This window comes from Cavia porcellus, unplaced genomic scaffold (genome assembly GCF_034190915.1).
Source record: "Cavia porcellus strain 051 isolate PalLab524CR breed Dunkin Hartley unplaced genomic scaffold, mCavPor4.1 scaffold_14, whole genome shotgun sequence".
NCBI lineage: Eukaryota > Metazoa > Chordata > Mammalia > Rodentia > Caviidae > Cavia > Cavia porcellus.
The window spans coordinates 19839202-19858840 of NW_026947497.1; the positions used below are offsets into that span (position 1 = coordinate 19839202).

Here is a 19639-nt window from a genome sequence, read left to right on the forward strand (position 1 = left end):
CACTCTCATTGCGAATAATAAAAACAGTAATATTTATTTGAGAGACTGTGTCAGCGTTTCACACATTCAAGCCCCCTTTATCGATGGAGTCATACATTTTCCTCTCTTCTGTAAGGATTTATTTTGCATCACAACCATCATCGTGATTCCTTTTTCTTAGCCTCCTATTTTAAAACTTGGCCGTATCTGCCCCTGGGATCAGGAAGGCCACTAACCTTAGGTAACACTGTGAAGTTCCCACCCTCACTCAGCTCAGCTGGGACTCCAGGCTCCGCCCCCAGCAGGGGAGGGCGGGGCTCCCTGGGTTCCTGGGCGGGGCTCTAGTGGCGTGCGTGAGGTGCCAGCGCCCTGACGTTGAACGCTTCCAGTCCACGCAGCCGCATTGCAGTCGGGCCGGAGCTCCGGCCCCTCCCCTCGTCTGCCCCCGGGTGTCAGAGGCTGCGGCCGGCAGCTAGACCTGGGGCGGCGCGGCTGGAAGGTGTGGGCGCCGATAGATAGCGCCCAGTAGGCCGTGTCCGCCTCGGTGTTACCACGGCAGTCGCCGCCGCCTAAGGCCTTCGACGTCAATTGGAGAAAAACCAGGAAGGTTCCCGGCTGCCTGGGCTTGTGCCAAGGTGAGGGGTGGGGTCGGGCCAGGCCGATGAAGGCGAATTGGACAGCACCTAGTGCCGGTGCGCCGGATGTCGGCCTGGTCGAGTCGCGGAGGGCTGGCGGCCTCGCGGCTGCCTGCTACGGTGACAGTACCTGTCTTCTTCCTTTGATTCTTACCTGCGGCGCGGTGACCTGCGGATGGGGTGTCGGAGGTCGGGGAGAGGCCTGGGAGAGCTTGGCAGTGCTGGGCTGGGATGCAGGAGCGGGCGCCCAGGGTGGCGGCGAGGCAGGTGGGCGGCGCGCGGGTGTCTAAGGCGGCGGGAAGTGAACCCGGGATCGGACTTAAGCCTCGCAGCAGCACCGGCTTGTGGTACTGCTGCTTGAGGGGTCGATTCTATTTGGGCATCAGAGCCTAGCACCTCCCTTGGATTCCTAGGCGTGATCCTTTGCATTCTCAATTGCTACACGACACTGTGGAGGAGAACGTTGCAGTGTAAACATTGTCTTTTGGGCAAAAGAAGGTGAAGTAAGTTACTTTCCTTTTGGACAGTGCTAATTGTTCCCCAGCGTTGGCCCTAGTGTGAACAGGTTAAGGACGTTTGTTAAGGGGAAAAAAGTCTTGTAAATTTCCTCCTTAGGGAAATCATGGGTTTTGTAATCCTGAGTTTTGTAATCTGGTTTCATGTTGCTTTCACCTGTGCATAATAGAAATGAAGTTGATTTATTCTAATTTAACTAGACGAAATATGAAAATAGATGAATTAAGCAGATTATTTATTGTAATGTAACTTGAAAAGTATATGCATCATGTGCATATACCATTTATTCACCACCAGTCTTATTATGTAAAGTGTGTTGTCATTCTCATGTTATAGATGAGAGAACGGAAGCCCGTAATCCTAGTCTGAAATGTAACTTGCCCAAAGAACTGTGATTCAGCAATTTGACTTTAGTTTACAGCCCTTTAACGGACATGCTGTACCAGCTCCCAAGCACCTTAAGAGTCTACAAGGTGATTTTCATTTGATCAAAAGTATGGCAAGTCTGGATAATTTAGTGACTTAGCAAGACCCTGTCTCAGACAAATAAACACCAAGAAAAATACACCATCACAAAACAAACAAAAAACAAAACAAAACAAAACAACCCAGGCAAGTAGCTCCGTGAAAGGCTCTGGGCTCAGGAACCCTACTGAAAAACCAAGAGAAACAAACATGGCAGGTGCCAGGAATAGAAAATAAACTACAGCATTTTCTTGTTAGCAGGGGGCTAACATTTTAATAGAAAACTTTTTCAAGGCCATACTTGGAATATGTTTTAAAGGTGTCATTTAAACCCCAGAACCTTTGACTCTTCTCTCATTCTCTTTCTGTGAGTTCAGTGATTTTAAAACTTTTGAAATATCTTAGTTTGGAATTTGTGGCCTTATTATACATTTAGGACTATTTCTTATTCAGAAACTTTAAACAAGGAAATGTAATCATGGATTAACGTTAGTTTCTTTGTATGTGTGGTGTTTTACTAAATCATTTTAATTTGAAATAATTGCACTACTCATAAAGCCAGAATATCTTTTGTAATTGATAAAATGCTATTCTTTTTAGATTTGTTAAGATGAAACACAGCAGAAGGGTCTTTTGAAGAGAAGGAAAAACAACATTGCAGATGGTGAAAAACTTGGGTAAGCGTTTATTGGCTAAGACTTAAAAAATCTAATTTCTTTGTTAAAGTTCAGAGAAAATTTGACTTTTCATTTGTGGTTTAATATGTCTATATGGTGAGGGAACAGACGGTATATATTGTGATCCCTCAAATCATTTTGGCTGACTTTTGGACTGTCACTATCTGATTGACAGTGAAGTCATCATTAACTTGTACATTGACAGTTGAATGCTAAGGGAATCTTTGACTCATCAAGTGTCAGCATTCTTTTCTGTCTTTTGCTTTAATCAGCATAGTTTTACAAATGAGGAAAATTAGTTGACTTTTTGGTTTGTTCTTTGTAGAGTATTGTGTACAGCTGAACTCAAGTGCACATATGGCTTTGCAAATGCTAGACGAGTGCTTTACCTCTGAACTACATCCTCAGATGAATTTAAGTAAGTTTTTTATTATGATTGTATGAAAAGTAGAACATATTACATATGACTAAAAAGCAGTTTAATTCATTTTATTATATTGAGTGTCATGTAGCAGACATTCTGGGCTTCTGGTTGTAGAATAGTAGTTTTTATGGCCCTAGAGAGTACTTTGAGTAGTGAAGTTTTATAGAATGTAATGTCTTTGTGAACTCATTTTTTCTTAATTTTATATGCAAGCATGTTTTGGTTTACGTAAAAAACTAGAAAATGAGCATCACCTGATTAATAATTTGCTTTATTTATAATCTTGTATTATTTTAGCTAATTATATTTAGGATCATCTACTAATACTGCTTTAAGATACAGTAGGAAACTAAGATTCTTACAGGATTTAGCATAGTATTTTCATGTTTAAGAGAGTGACAGAAGTTCAAAATTCCATGGGGAGTTAGGAAAATGAACTCTGAGAACACTTTGGAAAATATATATGACAGAACTTACAAGGTCAAATAAATAACAGTCTAGAAGATGAGTTGGAGAATGGTGAAGTTGAAAGCCTGATATTCTGGTATTCAGTTATAGGCTCTTGTAATAATCTAGCTTAGAAGTAAAGCAGTGCAAATGGGAAGTAAGGGATGGAGTGAATTGAACAGATGTAAATGGATTAGCTCTAGTAAGCAGGGGAAAAGTGAGATCTGTATAATTTCTTTGTACTATCATAGTCATGTGCATAATTAATGTTTAATATTTGTGAGATGAATGCAATGAATTCTGTAAAGTCTGCCTTGTACATGAGTAGGTATTGGAACCATTTAATGCAGTAAGGACTATAGAAAGAATAGTGAATTGTGCAATATGATTGGAGGGTGTGAGTTCAAATTGAAAGACCTTTATTTTTAACTTCTAAGACTTTTGACTTCTAAGGCTTTCCGTAACTTCTAAGAAATCATTACATGGCATGTAATTTCTAGAACCACAGAGTTTTAAAGCTTCTCAAAAGATTAAAAAATATATTTAAATGTTTAGATGAGCCAGAATTAATTTCTGGCTATTGAAGTGAGGTTTGCTAAGTGCAACAATTTTCTTGGATGACATGATTTCTTAGATGTCAAAAATTCTTTCATATGTAATAGGTAAAGTTTATATGTATGTGTTTTTGTTTGTATTTACATATGTGTATATATATTATTTATTTGCTACTGGGGATTAAACCCAGGACTTCATGCATGCTAGACGTGTGCTGTACTGTTTACCTGTGCCTACTTTGAATCTTTTTTTTCTTTTGGTATTGGGGATCGAACTTAGGACCTTGTGCTTGCCAACCAGTTGCTTATGCCCCTGAGCTAAATCCCCAGCCTTTGAATCATTTTTGTGCAATGTACTATATTAAAAAGTACTTAACATTTGTTTAGTTTTTTGATTCATAGTGTAGATTGTTACCACATCGGAATATTCCTTCTGCCTAGTATTTGATTTGCTTCTAATAATCATGCACATTGGTATTTGTGGAGCTGTGTTACTCATATTAACTTTATATTGTATGCATTGTTATTTTTTGCCAACTACTTTTGGTTATAAAATTTGTAATTTCAATATAGGTTTCCTTTGGTTATAAAATTTTGTCAGTTCAATATAGGTTTCCTTTTATATATTGTAAGAAATTGGACAAATTTTAATATTTACTGCCATGCAAATTTTTAGATTTCAATTTTTAAAAAAAGAATATTAATAGTAGCTTAGTTACTATTGACAATTTTTTTTGAGAGGCTGTGCTATGAGGTTAGTGTTTACTTGTATTTTTAGTGCCTTTTGCATGTTTTCAATGGAAGGATGTTTCATTTTACTACTTGGAAACTAGCTCAAAAAGATTCAGTAATTTGCCCAAGCTGTAAAGAAAAGATATGAGAAGTGGAGTGCATGTTGCATTTTAAGATTTGTTTTGATACCTCCTCTATTTCCAAGATACCAGAGGATTCCAAGATACCAGAGGATTCCTGTTATTTTAGAATGATTGTTGAACTTAGAAATAGCAGGTGAAATTGTGTTTGTTGTATGTAGAATCCTGGGACTAAAAGGAACCTGGAGTTACTGTTCGTAGGTAGCAGGGATTATACCTAATTGGTTTGACCTAAAAGGATAATTGTGTATTTTGTTTGCTTAATAAATAGAATAGGGCATTATAAATTTCAGTGTCTAACACAATGCTGGCTCTAGTTAAAATTATTAAAGAAGCTAAATTTGTTTTGGTTGCCCACTCTCTGTTTTTTAAGATTTTCTCTATCTTCAGAAACCTCAGGCCTCTTGTGATATTTGTAGGTGCTGCTTACTAATGAGAAAAATGCTCTAATTCATACTAATAAGATATGGTGGCAGTTTAGTGATAGTAATTAATGATAGATGATACTGAAATGCAGTCATAAACTTCATAATAATATTTTGATCAACAGCTGATTGTATGTAGTACAGAGGTCCTATAATATATTACAAAAAATTGCTATTGCTATTGTAGTACTTATAATTTCTAAGTGCAGTGCATTACATGTTTATGATGATGTTGGCATAAACAAACTTGATTTGCCTATTGTATGGCACACAGGAAGCTTAGGTGGGAGGATCACTTGAATTCAGGACAAGCCTAGGTAACATAAGTAAGACCTGTCTCAAAAAAAAAAAAAAAAAAGCTGCAGCATAGTGGTGGCAAACCAATGACACATGTTATTGTGCTTTTGTTTTAAGATGAAAATTGTTGATGTAGAATTGTTTTCTTATAAACTAAGACCTCAGTTTTCAGTGTTGGCAGTTTACAATGAATAAATGAATTTTGGGTTGCAGTTTGGCACTCAGTGTCTAAAAGCTTTACCATCACTGGTATAGCAATACAATTATGTATACATAAGTGACTATTTATTGGTTCACACATTTACTGTACTATATACCATTACTTTAGAGTATTTTCCACTTATATTTTTAAAAGTTAACTGTGAAACAGTGTTATGATTTGTATCTAAGACATCTCCCAAAGCCTCATGCACTCCCAGGTGGAGCTTTTGAAAATTACGAATCATGGATATGTGATACTGAATCAGTCCACTGATCAGATTAGCACAATTCTGAGTGTGAGTGAATGGATTTACTGAAGACAGAATACCCACCCTGGGTGCGAATGACATCAACCAATAGGCTTGTAGCCTGAATGGAATGAAAAGAGAAAAGGAAGCTTGTTGATGCTTTTTTCTGCCTGCCGTGTTATACACTGTTTGTTCTTGTTCTCTGCCTTGCCTCTCTGTCATGCCACTCTGCCTAGGAGGCGACAGTGAACAGTGGTTTATAAATTCTGAATATAAACCTTTACTTTCTTAATTTGTGGGTATCGTATCTTATCCAAGCAACTAGGAAGTAGCTAAGACAAACAGTTTATCTGTATTACACCAACTGTGGCCTTATAGTCTTGTATTTACTGCATCTGTGTGTTGCATCATTTTCTCTAGTGTGTGCTATAATCTTGTGTTCTTCTGTTTATGATCAGAATCTGCTGCTAATGCTGGCAGTGGCTGGTGATGTTGAGTGAGTGACCTGGAAACCAAGTTAGGTGATTAAGGATGACAAAGAATGAAATTAGTGATGATTATTACTTACCACTTAGGTAGGTACCATTCTGCCATAGCTGTGATCTTGAAGAACAAGAACAAAGTGATGGAAACTGTTCAAGGAACTGCTTCATTGAAGACATTGTGATGAACAGAAATTCAGATATGGAGAAACTTCTAATGACCTGGCACAAAAGTGTGACCTTCTCAGCACCATGATAGTCATGCCCAGAGCAAAAATTTTATTTGTGACTTTGAAGGAAAAGTTTCAACCCAACCTCACGGTCGAATTTACTGCTAGTTTTGGGTAGTCTGAGTAACTCCAGAATCATTATTTTTATTTAACGTGAAAATGAGTGGTAAGTCTGTGGTGTCTGTTGTGAGGTAGCTGAAGAACTTTTGGAAACTGGATAAGCTGATTATGGAGGAAAATTACTTGTGAGAGCAAATCTTCAGTGTCATTGAAACGTCCCTAATGTGGAAAGTATTTTTATCTGTGAGGAAGTCAAGTCATTGAGGTTTTAAGTCTTTTAGGAGACAATAATAGTTTTACTGAGGACACTGTTACAGGCTACAAATTGAAACCTTTTGTTATCTGGAACAGTGCAAAACTCAGGACTTTCAAGCCTGATAGTAAAACACTGCCAGTGACCTGTAGGCCTATTAAGAAGTGACAGGTGATTTAACTTTTCTCCCAAGATGCCCTCCTGTATGGAGAAGTACAATTGGAGAATAGCATACTTTTTAAGATTTTGCTTATTGTTGATATTGCTTATACATACCCCCCTCCTCTTCCTGATCTCCATCCTAATATCAAAGTGATATTTCTTCCTCTAAACTACCCCTTTGATCAGCAGGTAGAGTTAAGGCATATTACCTGAGGATGTCCTTTGCCAGGGCTATTGAAACTGAAGACACTGGTACAATTCTATATGCAATTCAGTATCTATAAATGTATCTAGAACCTTGCTTGGGCTTGGTGTTATGTCCTCAAGGAGTGAGTGAATGATTCCTGCATGTGAAATAAGACACTTAAGAGTTTTGTCCATGACTTTGGAGAATTTGCAAAGGATGAGGAGGTTGCAAAAAGCAGCACAGTTATGGTTGAGGTGTCAAATAATTATACTGTGGCTGTGAGTGGGAATGACATTGAGGAGCTCCTAGAAATGGTTCTTGGGAAGTTAACTAATAAGTTATTGGAACTGGAATAGGATCAGATAGGTGAAGAAGCAAGAGAAGAGGAAACTGCATTACAGGAAGGAGAAGAACTTCAAGAAAATTTAATTTACAGTGATATATATAAGCTTTTGAAGACCTGGACAAGCACCTTGAAAAGCCTGAAATCAGTGACTCCAATATTAGATGGTTTTTATTAATAGAGAAGAATATTCACAATGTATTATCTGTTTACAAGCTATCTATAATGAAAGAAGAAGTAAACCGCATGTGTATGATTTTGAAAAGGTGGTTTCTGCTGAAGAAGACCAAAGGGGCAGATCCTTTAGAAGGGATTCTAGAAGAAGACAGTATGATCACAAGAGGTGACATTCATAGTATAACTGTCCTTGAAGGCCTTTTAGTGGGACAAGATGGAGAAGTGGAAGACAGTATTGATCATCCTGAACCTGTGTCATGTGTCTTTACTTTTTAACAAAACAGTTTTAAAGAGTTTAAAAAAAAAGTAAGAAAATGTGAGTTAGTGATATAGCTCAGTGATAGAACACTTGCTTAGCATTCCCTGGGTTTAATCCCAGCATTAAGAAGAAAAAGAAAGAGAAAGCAAATAGGAAGAAAAGAAAGAAAGGCAGGAAAGGAAAAGAAAAGCAAGAAAATGTGAGTTGGTGATAGAGTACTTGCCTAGCATTCTCTGGGTGTGATCACAGCAGTGAGAAGAAAAAGAAAGAAAGAGAAAGCAAACAGGAAGGAAAGAAAGAAAGACAGGAAAGAAGGCAGGAAAGCTTATAGGATAAAATTACAGAGAAAATATTTTTGTGGTTGGGTCTGATGGTGCGTGCATATGTGTAATCCTAGCACTCAGGCGGGTGATCCTGGAGGGTTGCTGTTTGAGACCAGCATAGGCTACATAGTGAGACTTGCTTCAAGAACCATAACAAAAATGTGTATATATGTACAATGTGTTTGTATTTTAAGTTAAATATTACAAAGTAGTTTCAAAGTTTGCAAAGTGAACAAGTTACAGTTAGCCACTACAAATTTAGTTTTTTTCACAAATTTATTGTTGAAGCAAAGAAAATGTTTTTATGCACTTAATGTTGCCCAAACTTACAGTGTTGATAAAATCTAAAGTAGTATATATTAAGGTTCTAGGCCTTCATACTCATTTGCCACTCTTAGACTCACTCAGAGCAACTTTAAATTTTGCAAGCTGTATTCATTGAAGCTTCTTTATGTGGGTATATTATTTGCTTAAAAAAATTGCATGCCATATTTGTATATTGTCTGTTTAGATAAATACATAAATACGAAATACTATACTATTGTGTTAGAATTGGCTATAGTATTCATTATAGTAACTTGCTGTACAGGTTTGTGGCCTAGATACAATAGACTGTACCTAAAATACACTTGTGATACTTGTATTTTTGTTTCTAACCCCCCCCCCCCGTTTTACTGTCTTCCTCTTCTTTCTCCTCCCCTTCCTCCTCCTCCTCCTCCTCCTTTTAATGTTTACTTTGTATTTATAGCAAATAACTGAGATTGGCCCTAGGACTGAATACAGATGAGCAGACCTTTTATGACTAGCTCACCCTAATTTGCTCTATCCCACCTCAGCAAACATTATTAGTTTATTAACTCAGAAAAGAGAGTGAAAATAGTTAGATGACACCAGTTCCTGTAACTTCACTGATGCCCACAGGTCCTTAGCAAAGCTCAGTGCATGGGAAATTCCTCTAGTTAGAAGAGGATTTGGAACCAAAAAATGAGAATAGCAAGAAAAAAAAAATGAGAGTTCAAATAAATATGGACTTGACTCATACTTTAAAAAATATGTAGAAGTAATTAATTCACCTTTCATGAAGACTTCCCCTGCATTGGGATGCATTCTTTGCTTTCAGATAAAGGGAATGCTCATTTTCCTGCACATTTATATGTTCTGAATTGAAGTGAGATTTTTAAAAATCTTAAATATCTTTATCAAATGTAGTGTGCTATAAATTGTATAGTTTCATTGAATCTTCTAAAATACAGGATCATTTTCCATGTGAAAGAAAATTGTACTTTGATTTGTTAGGACTAGTAATAATCATAATCATAATAACAATTCCATGATGCATGTTTCCCCAGAAGCAGGCCTTGGAAAAGAATTCAAATGAGGGTAGTTTATTTGAGAGATGATTCTACGAAACACTGATAAGGAATGGGCAAGAAAGGAAAGGAATGGAAGCCAATAATGAGCATTACCTTGGCAGTTACCACTGTGGCCGGTGAAGCTCATTTCTGCTGAGGAACTCTTGGAGAGTAAATAAACTATCTCAGAGTTATCCCAGGCCAAGAGCATGGACAGGTTTGAGTGTTTATACACCAGCTTCCTGGCCATCATTGGCATTAACTCTCTGGCATTTCTGTCCTTGGAATGCAAGCCACGCATTTTCCCTGCAGTCAGAAAGCATTTCGGCAGAGTATCACAGGTGTTCATAATGAGCAGTCTTCCTGTGTTTGGAGATTAATGCCAGCAGTATGGGGCAAGACTCAAGCACTGACTTCAACAGCAAAATTTATGAAGTATAATATTTGCAATGTGCCAGACATTAAATAGTTTACATGTATAAACTAAAAAATTCTATGGAAAACTCTACGTTGGGTCATCATATTACACCCAGGAATTAGGACAGAGAAGGTTAGGTACTTTGTCCAGAGCCACACACCTGTAAAGACAGAACTGTTACTTGAACCCAGATCGTCCAGGACAAAGTTCAGCTTTTGATCCATACAGTGGGCTGCTTTGGTATCACCACAGCCCGAAGAAGTAGGACTTTTTGATTTTACCAATTTTCTTTATATCTGCAACCTCTTTCTCCCTTTCCCTAGTCTCTTTCCTTTGAGTATGTTTTGCCTACTTACTTATTTATGTCAGCCTCACTGCCCCCATCCTAGAACACAACAGTATAGGCATTCTTCTGTCTATTCTTGGACTCTACACTATCTTGTAAAATAATTTTTGCTAAGGTTTTAACTGACATTCTGAACTTATTTCATGAAGATTTTCATGAAGGTTTGATATTGCAGAGTGAATATTTGAATTTTAACTTTTAAAAAAGGTATTTAAAAACCAAAGAAAAATATAATAGTATTATGATAATATTTTTGGATTGGGAGCTACCTATTCCTTAGCTAATATTATAAAGGAGATGCCAAGAGACATGTGCTTGAGCACAAAATGCTGCTTGACCACCTGTAGCATGTTAAACCCCAGTTATTCTTCTCCCTTTTCTGTTTTAAATTGTGAACTATTACATGCGAATTGATAAACATTTAATTAATATTTGAGTGTCAGAAATAAAAAGTCCTACTTCAATACTGTTTCTCTTTCCCAGACAATCTCTCACTGCTGTACACAGAGGCAACCATTTTCATGGCTTTGCTAATGTTTTTGCAGATTAAAAATATATATATATTGTGTATAATGCTCAGTTAACTTTTTTTCTTCCAGAAACATAAGTAGGATGATACATATCTTGCTTCTCAACTTTTTCCTGTTAAGGCTGCATTCATCCTGGATATTATCAGTCAGTTGATGTCTCATTAAAAGTGTTTACACACTTTTTATAGAGTGTGCCATAATTTAACTATTTTCCTATCAAGTGGGTTTTTTTTCTTTCTGGTTTTTCAGTGTGTGATAGATAGTGTTACAGTGACTGTCCCTGAAAAATCATCTTTCAGGAAATATTTTTGAGGAATGGTGTTGTAAAAGAAGAATGTTCAGCACACATACATAGTTTTTATGGTAGCAGATACAGTGTTTTTCTTAAACACTACTACTTTATTTCCATCAACCTGGTATGAGTACACAACTTTCTCTACTGAAATAGTTGTTTGTAGTTTCTTCTAATTTTCACTTAATTTAATTGATGGGTAACAGATAACATTTGTCTCTTATTGCTAGTGGTGTTATCTTTGATTCTGTATTTTATTCATTTTTATATCAGACTATTTGTATTTTTCTTAATGATTTATTATATGGCCTCCCTTTTTAAAGGACTAAAGATTTGAAATTCTGTAATCATAGCATGGTAAAAGTATGTACAGAAATGTTAGAATGAAATGCATTAATTTGTATAATTGATATGCATTAATAATTATAATAAAATGTTGCTGTAATTAATACTTAGATATTTTATTATTTCATCTAGTGAGAAATAAAATAGCCTGAATGTGTTATTTGATTAAAAATAGTGGGTAATTAATTTTTCAAAATGTTATTTCTGATTGATACATAAAATTATACATATTGATGGGGTACTGTGTAATTGATTCAATGTATGTACATGTTATGCAGTGTTCAATTCAAAGCAAGAATATTTATCTCACTAAACATTACTTATTTGCAGCAAAAATGTTAAAAATCATTTCTTTCAGCTTTATTGAAATGTGTGCTGTATTGTCATTATCTGTAGTTATTCCATGGTCCAGTAAAGTACCAGAACTTACGTCTCCTATGTAACTGTAGCTTGTAGCTTGTATCTGTTGACCAACTGGAAAGATGTTTCTTAAAATAATCAGAGTAACAGTGGTGCTGAATTAGGAAGTTTGCTAAATCTGTGGTTCATATTTTGCTTCATTCAACTATTTGAAATTTTAATATTTTCTTAGTATATTACTAAAATAATGATTGCCATAATTTCTTTTCTAATGCTAGATACTTTTGAAATGAATACTATGAGTTTAAAGAAGAATAAAGAGCAAATAGGGTGAATCATGAGAATATTTGGAAACATTTTTTTATAACATCCAGACCAGTTGTTATTTTCTTAAATATTAAATAACATTTAAAATGATATCTTTGAATATGGTAGTTGTGTTAAAAACTCATTGGTATTGTAGGTACAAAGATGCGTAAAACATTTACTGGTGATTGTAAAGAGAGACAAGGTAGGTAGATTAGATTCAGGTTATAGACAACTTGGCAGGAATATTCAGAAGTGAAACTTGTATTATAAGGCATACAGTTTCAGTTTATCCTGTTATTGATAGTTTTAATTTTGATTCCTTAACCTTTGGCTTTCTCAAAACTTTTCCTCCCCCCGGTATCACATGAATATGTGGAATGGGGTATTATTTTGAGGTAATGTGACTTTCCTGTTGCTAATCAAAATTCAGTTATTTATATTGGAATGGAAATATAAATTCTTGTCTTATTAATTGGATTATAATCTATTACTATCATTTATTTTTAGATTGTTCCAGGTTTTGTCCTTAGGCGTCTCCTGAAGTTGGCTCTGTGTCCTTTTCCTTTCAGTCAGTGGTACTGAATTTCAGTGAGAAAGTTGTCCTTATGCAGTCTTCCTATATGCAGAAACAATTTACTTTTTTCTACATGTTTTTTTAAAAATAAAATCTATTGTTTAGTATTAAAAGATTACTAACTGGATGACTCTTCTTTGTGATTATTGTAGTTTGTTTTTCACTTTTTCTGGTTTATTGCAAGATAATTTTGTTATAAGAAGGTAGGCTTAATTGCATTACTGTATTATCAGAGGAATAATTTTCTTATTTTTTTTTAGATTATAACATAACTTCATTCCTTAAAAAAGACAACCCTGCCAATTTTTTTTTTTTTTTTTTTTTTTTTTTGTCTTTTTCCTTTTTATCGGTACCAGGGATTGAACTCACGACTGCCTGCTTTCAAGGCAGGCGGTTATGCCGCTGAGCTAAATCTCCAGCCCCAACCCTGCCAATTTTATTCCTTATTTTTTTGAGATGAGGAGTACTTGGTATTGAACCTAGGTTTTTACTGAGCTACATTTCCAGTGTTTTTTAACATTTTTATTTTGAGATACGGTCTTAAATCCGTATGTTGTCCATACTGCACTACTGGTGTGTGCCACCATGTGCTGCTTAATTTTTTATCCACTCTTGATATATGTTAGCTATACATGTGTATGTATGTAGGTATATGTACACATGTATGCATTTATACACACATTTGGTCCATATCTGGTCATAATTTGATAGTGTCATTTATGTTAAGTATCTGCTAACAGGAGACCTGCTTATGGTTCAAACTGCCCAGAATGATTCTGAACTAGGAAAATTATTTCTCTATGGAGTAATGGGGAAAACACAGGAGTGATGAAGATTTATAGAGATTTATCTAATTTAAGATATAAAATATATTAAGTGGCAGTTTGGGGGCAAAACTTGATAAGTTTATATAATGCACATGATAAATATTTCTTATTGTTAAGATAAGTATTTATTAGATTGAGGAATAGTCATAGTCCTCTTTTAGTAACTAACCCTTAGTCTTACATTTAGAATAGTGAAGTTAGAGCATTATATATATTATACTTTATCTATGTTTTAGATAGAAATATGAGCATATTTCATTGTTGTATTTTTGCATTCTTATCATTGAAAGAAGTGAAAATTGATTTAATGTCAGATTCATCTGCACCCCTTTCCATGATTTTTGTTGAATTTTATGTCTCTGACTAAAAATTTAATGTTTGACCTCTCAGGCCCTTAGATGCTTTTCTAGGAAGACTTCAGTAATGGATCAAAGGAAGAATGACAGTATTGTCCCTAGTATAACTCAATTAGAAGATTTTCTGACAGAGCACAATTCCAATGTTGTTTGGCTTCTTGTTGGTGAGTAGAATATATTTTCTTGTACTCTATTGTGCTTTATCTCTTGTGACTACTGCAAGATTTTAGGCAAAAGTTAACTGAACTTGAAATACAATAACATTTATTTATTTTTAAGAGTAGAAATTTTAATCCATGTTTAATCCATGTTTGTGTTTTGAATATGGGCTCTGGAAACTGCCCTGGAATGTTCTTTACTTTTCCTTAGGCTGCCCTCTTATCTGACTTAGGAGAGATGGGAGGAGAAAAAAAGACACTGTGCTTAGTTTATTTTTTCTGTCACTTTCTACTCCTATCCCTCCACTTTTGTTTGTTTTATGATTAAAGTCTGAATACTTATGGTAAATAATATTTTTATAGGAAAATATAATGTGTTACAAATTAATATTTCAATCTATATTCTCATTCCTTGTATTTGTAACAGTGAGCTCTGCTATTTATAATTTTTGTATATTCTGAAAGTTTTCTAAAAATAGTTCAAGCTCGGCCTGTAATACTAATATGTGGGGTAGGAAGATCTCAGGTTCAAGTCCAACCTAGACTATATAGTGAGTTCAGTACCAGTGGACTACATAAAGAGATCTTGTCTCAAGAAGCCACGCCAAACAAATAAACACACTGCAATTCAAAACAATATATAATTAAATGACAGAAGAGCAAGGGGGGCTATGAATGAGTGAAAAAATAAGAAGGAATAAGGGGAAGAAAAACAAAAATAATACCAGAAAAGGAGAAATTGCCACAAACTATTGTTGCTCAGGAAATTTTCATGAAAGACAGTACACAATTTGAATTTTGTCATAGGAACTGGGAACTGAAAAATAAGAAAGATAAGGAAAAGTGAGTGGTAATTTTTGTTTTAACTCTGTGTGTAAAATACTACAGGCATTAGCTTAGTGCTCAGAGCAGGCAGGTTTTATTTTTTTCCTTCCAGTATGTTGGGCAGTTGAGGCTCACAGACATTTAGTAACTTGGATGACACAGCTACTGTTTTTTTCCTAAGTGCCTGCTTATGCTTCTTTTATCATGCCATAGCATATGAGGCAGGATTAAGAGCAGAGGTGAAAGGAATATAGAAGGAATTGTAATGCTTCGTGATTTATACCTGGGGTTGGGCTACCATTTAAACTTCATGTTCTGCATGTTTGGTGTTATGAAGTAGAACTGTGGTAAATTATTATTGAAATTCAGTGAAAGAAAATGAGTATCAAAGCAGAATTCTTTCTTATTTCACATTTGTTTCCTTTCTTACCACTGAGCATTTCTTACTTTGTTCTGTGAAATTCCTTCCTTGAAGGAAAAAACAACAAAGAAAACAAAACAAAACAAAACAATAGCAACAAGTAGAAAGACATTTGAGTGATTTTTTTGAGCCCTGTGTTTTACTAGTGGCTCTGTGTATTGAAAGGGACAAGGGTAGAGGTCATGAAAAGACAATGAAAAGTCTACAATGAAATGCATGCTTTCTTACTAACTGCTGCTTTCTGAAGAACTCATAATAACTAGCAAAACAGTGATTTATAGTAAACATTTGTGCAGTGTAGCCTTAAATGTAAAACCCAATAGATAGCACCAGGATAATTTTTCAAGAGAATTTTTGTGGTTGTCAGGGTTGAATTTAGGACCTTTGTAATGAACTATGTACCCAGTCCTTTATCTTATTTTTTTATTTTTTTGTGCGCTACTGAGTTAGGCTGAACTTGGCAATCCTCCTGTTACAGCTTCCCAGAGTGCTAGGGTATTAGGCATAGGCTACTATACCAGGCTTGTAGAAATAGTTTTTGTATGCAATTTACAGAACTTGCTACTAGTACAAAGTTGTGACCATCATCCTAAATGACTCTGAGCAATGCTTATGTTTCATTATGACTCTCAGTGGTACTTGTTTTATAATAAGTAATTTTTTAAAACATTAATGTTATGTTGCTAAAGGTTATATATGTTATATCACTTTAAATCATGTTCTAATTTACAAAATAGTTATGTGTATACATTTAGAAAAAGGACAAATAAAGGAAAGTTTATTGGCTAAACAATGCTTTTCTTGTGTTTTGCCTTTAATCATGAATTAGGCTTTTCAGGGGAATGTAAATTTTATAGGTAAATATAAACCTTTATGAAAAACTAATCAACTTAGAATATTTACTATAACATATTTAGTGACATTCAACAAAAGTAGGTCATTGTCTTAGCAATTATAGCAAAATAATTTAGCATAAGTTGGCCTATTAGCATAAGTTGGCATATTTTTAAAAAATATTAATTTCAATTTTTTGAGACGGAGTCTCACTCTGTAGCTCACGCTGGCCTTGGGTTGTTCCTCTGCCTTAGCCTCCCAAGGGCCGGGATTACAGGTGTTACACACCATCCCTGGCTAGGGTGGCATATTGAATGTTCTTTTAGACTAAAGTTTCTGCTTTTTTTCGTGTATGTTTTTTAATATAGAAATTGCTGATTTTAAAAACAATTGTTTTTCTCTGATTTAAAAAAAATCTTCAGTTATTTTTCTTTCAAATGTCAATAACCTGTTTTGAGAAGTAGCTTGGGAATGAACTTTGGTATTGTATGGGCTTTTTCTTTCAGAATGTCATTAAATAAATATGTTGAATAACCAAAACAGTATAAAACAGTGAAAAAGCAAAGTCAGATAAGATAGAATCAACCTTTATTATTAAATTGTAAGAGGACAAATTACCACTTGGAAATAAATAATGTCGTTTCTGATTTTTTTCCCTCCCAACAGCTACTATTTTGTCCTGTGGTTGGATTATTTATCTCACATACTACAATTCTCGGAATGTTGGTCTTATTTTAACCCTGGTTCTTAACAGATTATACAAGCATGGCTATATCCATATTGGTAAGGTTGAGTGACACTGAATTGTTTCTTCCATATAGCTTAAGATATATATTACAAACTTATATTTTATTAGCAGATAGTAACTTAAAATTTACCTTTGTTTCATGAAGTTTAAAATGATTTCAGTGGACTTTTCTCTCATGCAGCATTCCATGACTAGAAGTATCTTCACTCTATTCTTATTTCTTAGTATCTCTATAATAAGTTTTTGACTTTTTGTTTTTGCTTATAAAAGGTATTAATTAAAAGAAATTCTATGTACAAAATATATAAGTAAAGATTTATTTTTGAGAGTCTTCCATCCAAAGAAAAAATTTAATATTCTGTAGTTTTACTTCAAAGAAAAATGTGACTCATACAGTTACAATATATAGTTAAGAACATCTTGTATATTCCATTTGGTACCCTGCTTTATTCATTTAATTTTTGACTACTTATCACAGGGAAGTTTGGGTTTTGGAAAGCCATAAAACGATGAGAAAGTGAGAGGAGGAGTGGCTGGATAGAGCTATTGTAACTTTCTTTGTGTTTTAATACCTCTAATGGACATAAGTAAACTTCTCTGAAACATAAGTAGTTTTATATTAATATAGGGTAGTTTTCTATTAATATAGGACTGGTTATTTCAGTTATCTAAGTTAATGGATAAAAATGGTGAGTTGCTCAGTGGTTTGGAATTGTTTAATGGCTGAGAAGTAGCTACCTGAATTAATGTCCCCTCGTATTTATTTTACTGTCTCAGTCTGCAGTGATGATACATATGACTTTTTTTGTTACATTGGAGAGTAATGGAAGATTTGTAAGTCTATAGATATTAAAAGAGTGAGAAAAGATTGTTTAATTATTAAGTAAATGGAAGGCTAAGTTTATTTTAAGCATTAAATGCTGTACTATCTATTCAAACAATTACATTATGGTTTTTTTTTTCCTCCTGCAATAGGGTCCTTCTCATTCTCTGTGCTTTCTGGAAAAGTCATGGTTCGTGAAATCTATTACATTACAGAAGACATGTCTATTAGGTAATGAAATAAAAATAAAAAAGAACACAAATATTACTTTTAAAGCTTTTATTTAGTGGGGATTGCCTCTTCAAAAAACTGTAAGTGAAAAATCATTTTTTTCTAGCCAAATGCAGTGGGCTTAGCTACTTAGAAGGCGAAAGCAGGAGGGGAGCTGTGTCCAGGAGTTTAAGACAAGCACGGGCAATAGAGTGAGACCCTGTCTCAAAAATTTTTTCTCCCAATAATCATAGTTTGTGAATTGATGTTTTAAAATGTTTCTATCAGTGGATTAATCTAGCAAGGGTTTAGACGGGCAAAAAGTTTCTCAAATTATAGTTTACAGAAATGAATACTCTTGATTTTATTTCTAAATGAAGAGTAGAACCATTGCATTACTTTGATCATTTCTCTGTTGTAAAATTTCTGGTGGTTATTGCTATATGTAAACAAAGTTTGGTGATGTTTATAGTTCCCATTCATTAGCTCCTTGTTGGAGATAAGTTTAAAGAATTATTTAGCATCACTTACCAACTGATTTTATTCTAAGAAGACACAAGCATAATAGGAAGTCTTAAAGAAAAGATTTTATTCTAAGAAGACACAAGCATAATAGGAAGTCTTAAAGAAAAGCCAGCTTTATTTTTGTAGTTCTCTTAAAATTTGAACTTACATAGATTTCCAAGATTGAATCATTTGAGAGCCTTAGGATTTGGCAAATTTTATAGATGACTTAAGACTGTAGGAGGCAATCTGAAATTATTTCCTACTTTTGTAATATAAAATAATTTCCTACTTTTATAATACTACTGAAATTATTGCCTACTTTTATAATAACTAATTAAGAAATGAGTTAATTTGTTACTTAAAATCTTGTGTTTTGTTATCTATCTCGCTTAGAATTCAGGATGGATTTATCATTTTTCGGTGGTGGAAAATGTATAACCCAAAGCAGAAACAGCATGGTAAGTTTTCATTTTCTATATGTGTAATCAAATCAGAACTTTTATTTATGGATACTTAAATGTTCTATATCATAAAGATTTTAAAATTTTTATTATTGTTATTTTTTTTGGTACCAGGAATCGAACTATAGCCTTACGCTTGCCAGGCAGGTGCTTATGCCATTGAGCTAAATCCCTGGCCCCCTTAAAAATACTTGAAAGCTGTGAAGTTTACAGAACTCTGGTCTTACTATGCTTAGTTGAAAATGTTTCAACTTCCCTGTTGTCTGATTAAGTTCAGTTACTTTAGCCTGTTATTCATTCAGGATTATCCTCAGTGTAGTCTCTAGTCTTTTCTGTCACCTTTATGGAGCCTATGTAGTTAAAATGAGCTCTCGAAAATGCTCATCTTTCTAAGCCTCTTATTTCTTCAGTTTTCATTGTTTTACATATACTTCTATCTGACACTGTTACTAGTTCTCACTTAAGAAGTTGTATTAAGCATGGACAGAAAAGAGGCAGCAAGGCCCCAGACTACTTTCTGGGTTTGTTTTTGTTATCAGAGTTTTGTCATCTGAGTTTATTCCCTAGTCTTCTTTTGTGCTACTGCCCCTGCCTCATAACTGTCCTTCTCTGTGTTAATTGTACCAGTGGCTTCCAGGATAGTTGATGCTGTCTTCATTTTCCAGAATACTGCTGTTTAAAGTTTTCATCTCCGGCACCCTTTATAGTCATCTGAATAATTGAAGAC

The 19639-nt window shown here is 34.8% G+C and overlaps 1 protein-coding gene across 7 annotated transcripts in view; it reads left to right on the forward strand.

Moving 5' to 3' along the window:
• Positions 1-383: 383 nt before the first annotated feature.
• Positions 384-19639, forward strand: part of Bltp1 (bridge-like lipid transfer protein family member 1) — a 180208-nt gene continuing 160952 nt past the window's right edge. For all 7 annotated transcript variants that reach the window (XM_063260728.1, XM_063260733.1, XM_063260732.1 and 4 more), the window contains exons 1-7: positions 384-614; positions 2196-2272; positions 2598-2690; positions 13960-14089; positions 16830-16946; positions 17887-17965; positions 18845-18909. In XM_063260728.1, coding sequence (XP_063116798.1) covers positions 13993-14089; positions 16830-16946; positions 17887-17965; positions 18845-18909 — 358 coding nt within the window. In that variant the 5' untranslated portion in view covers positions 384-614; positions 2196-2272; positions 2598-2690; positions 13960-13992. The remainder of the gene's footprint in view (positions 615-2195; positions 2273-2597; positions 2691-13959; positions 14090-16829; positions 16947-17886; positions 17966-18844; positions 18910-19639) is intronic.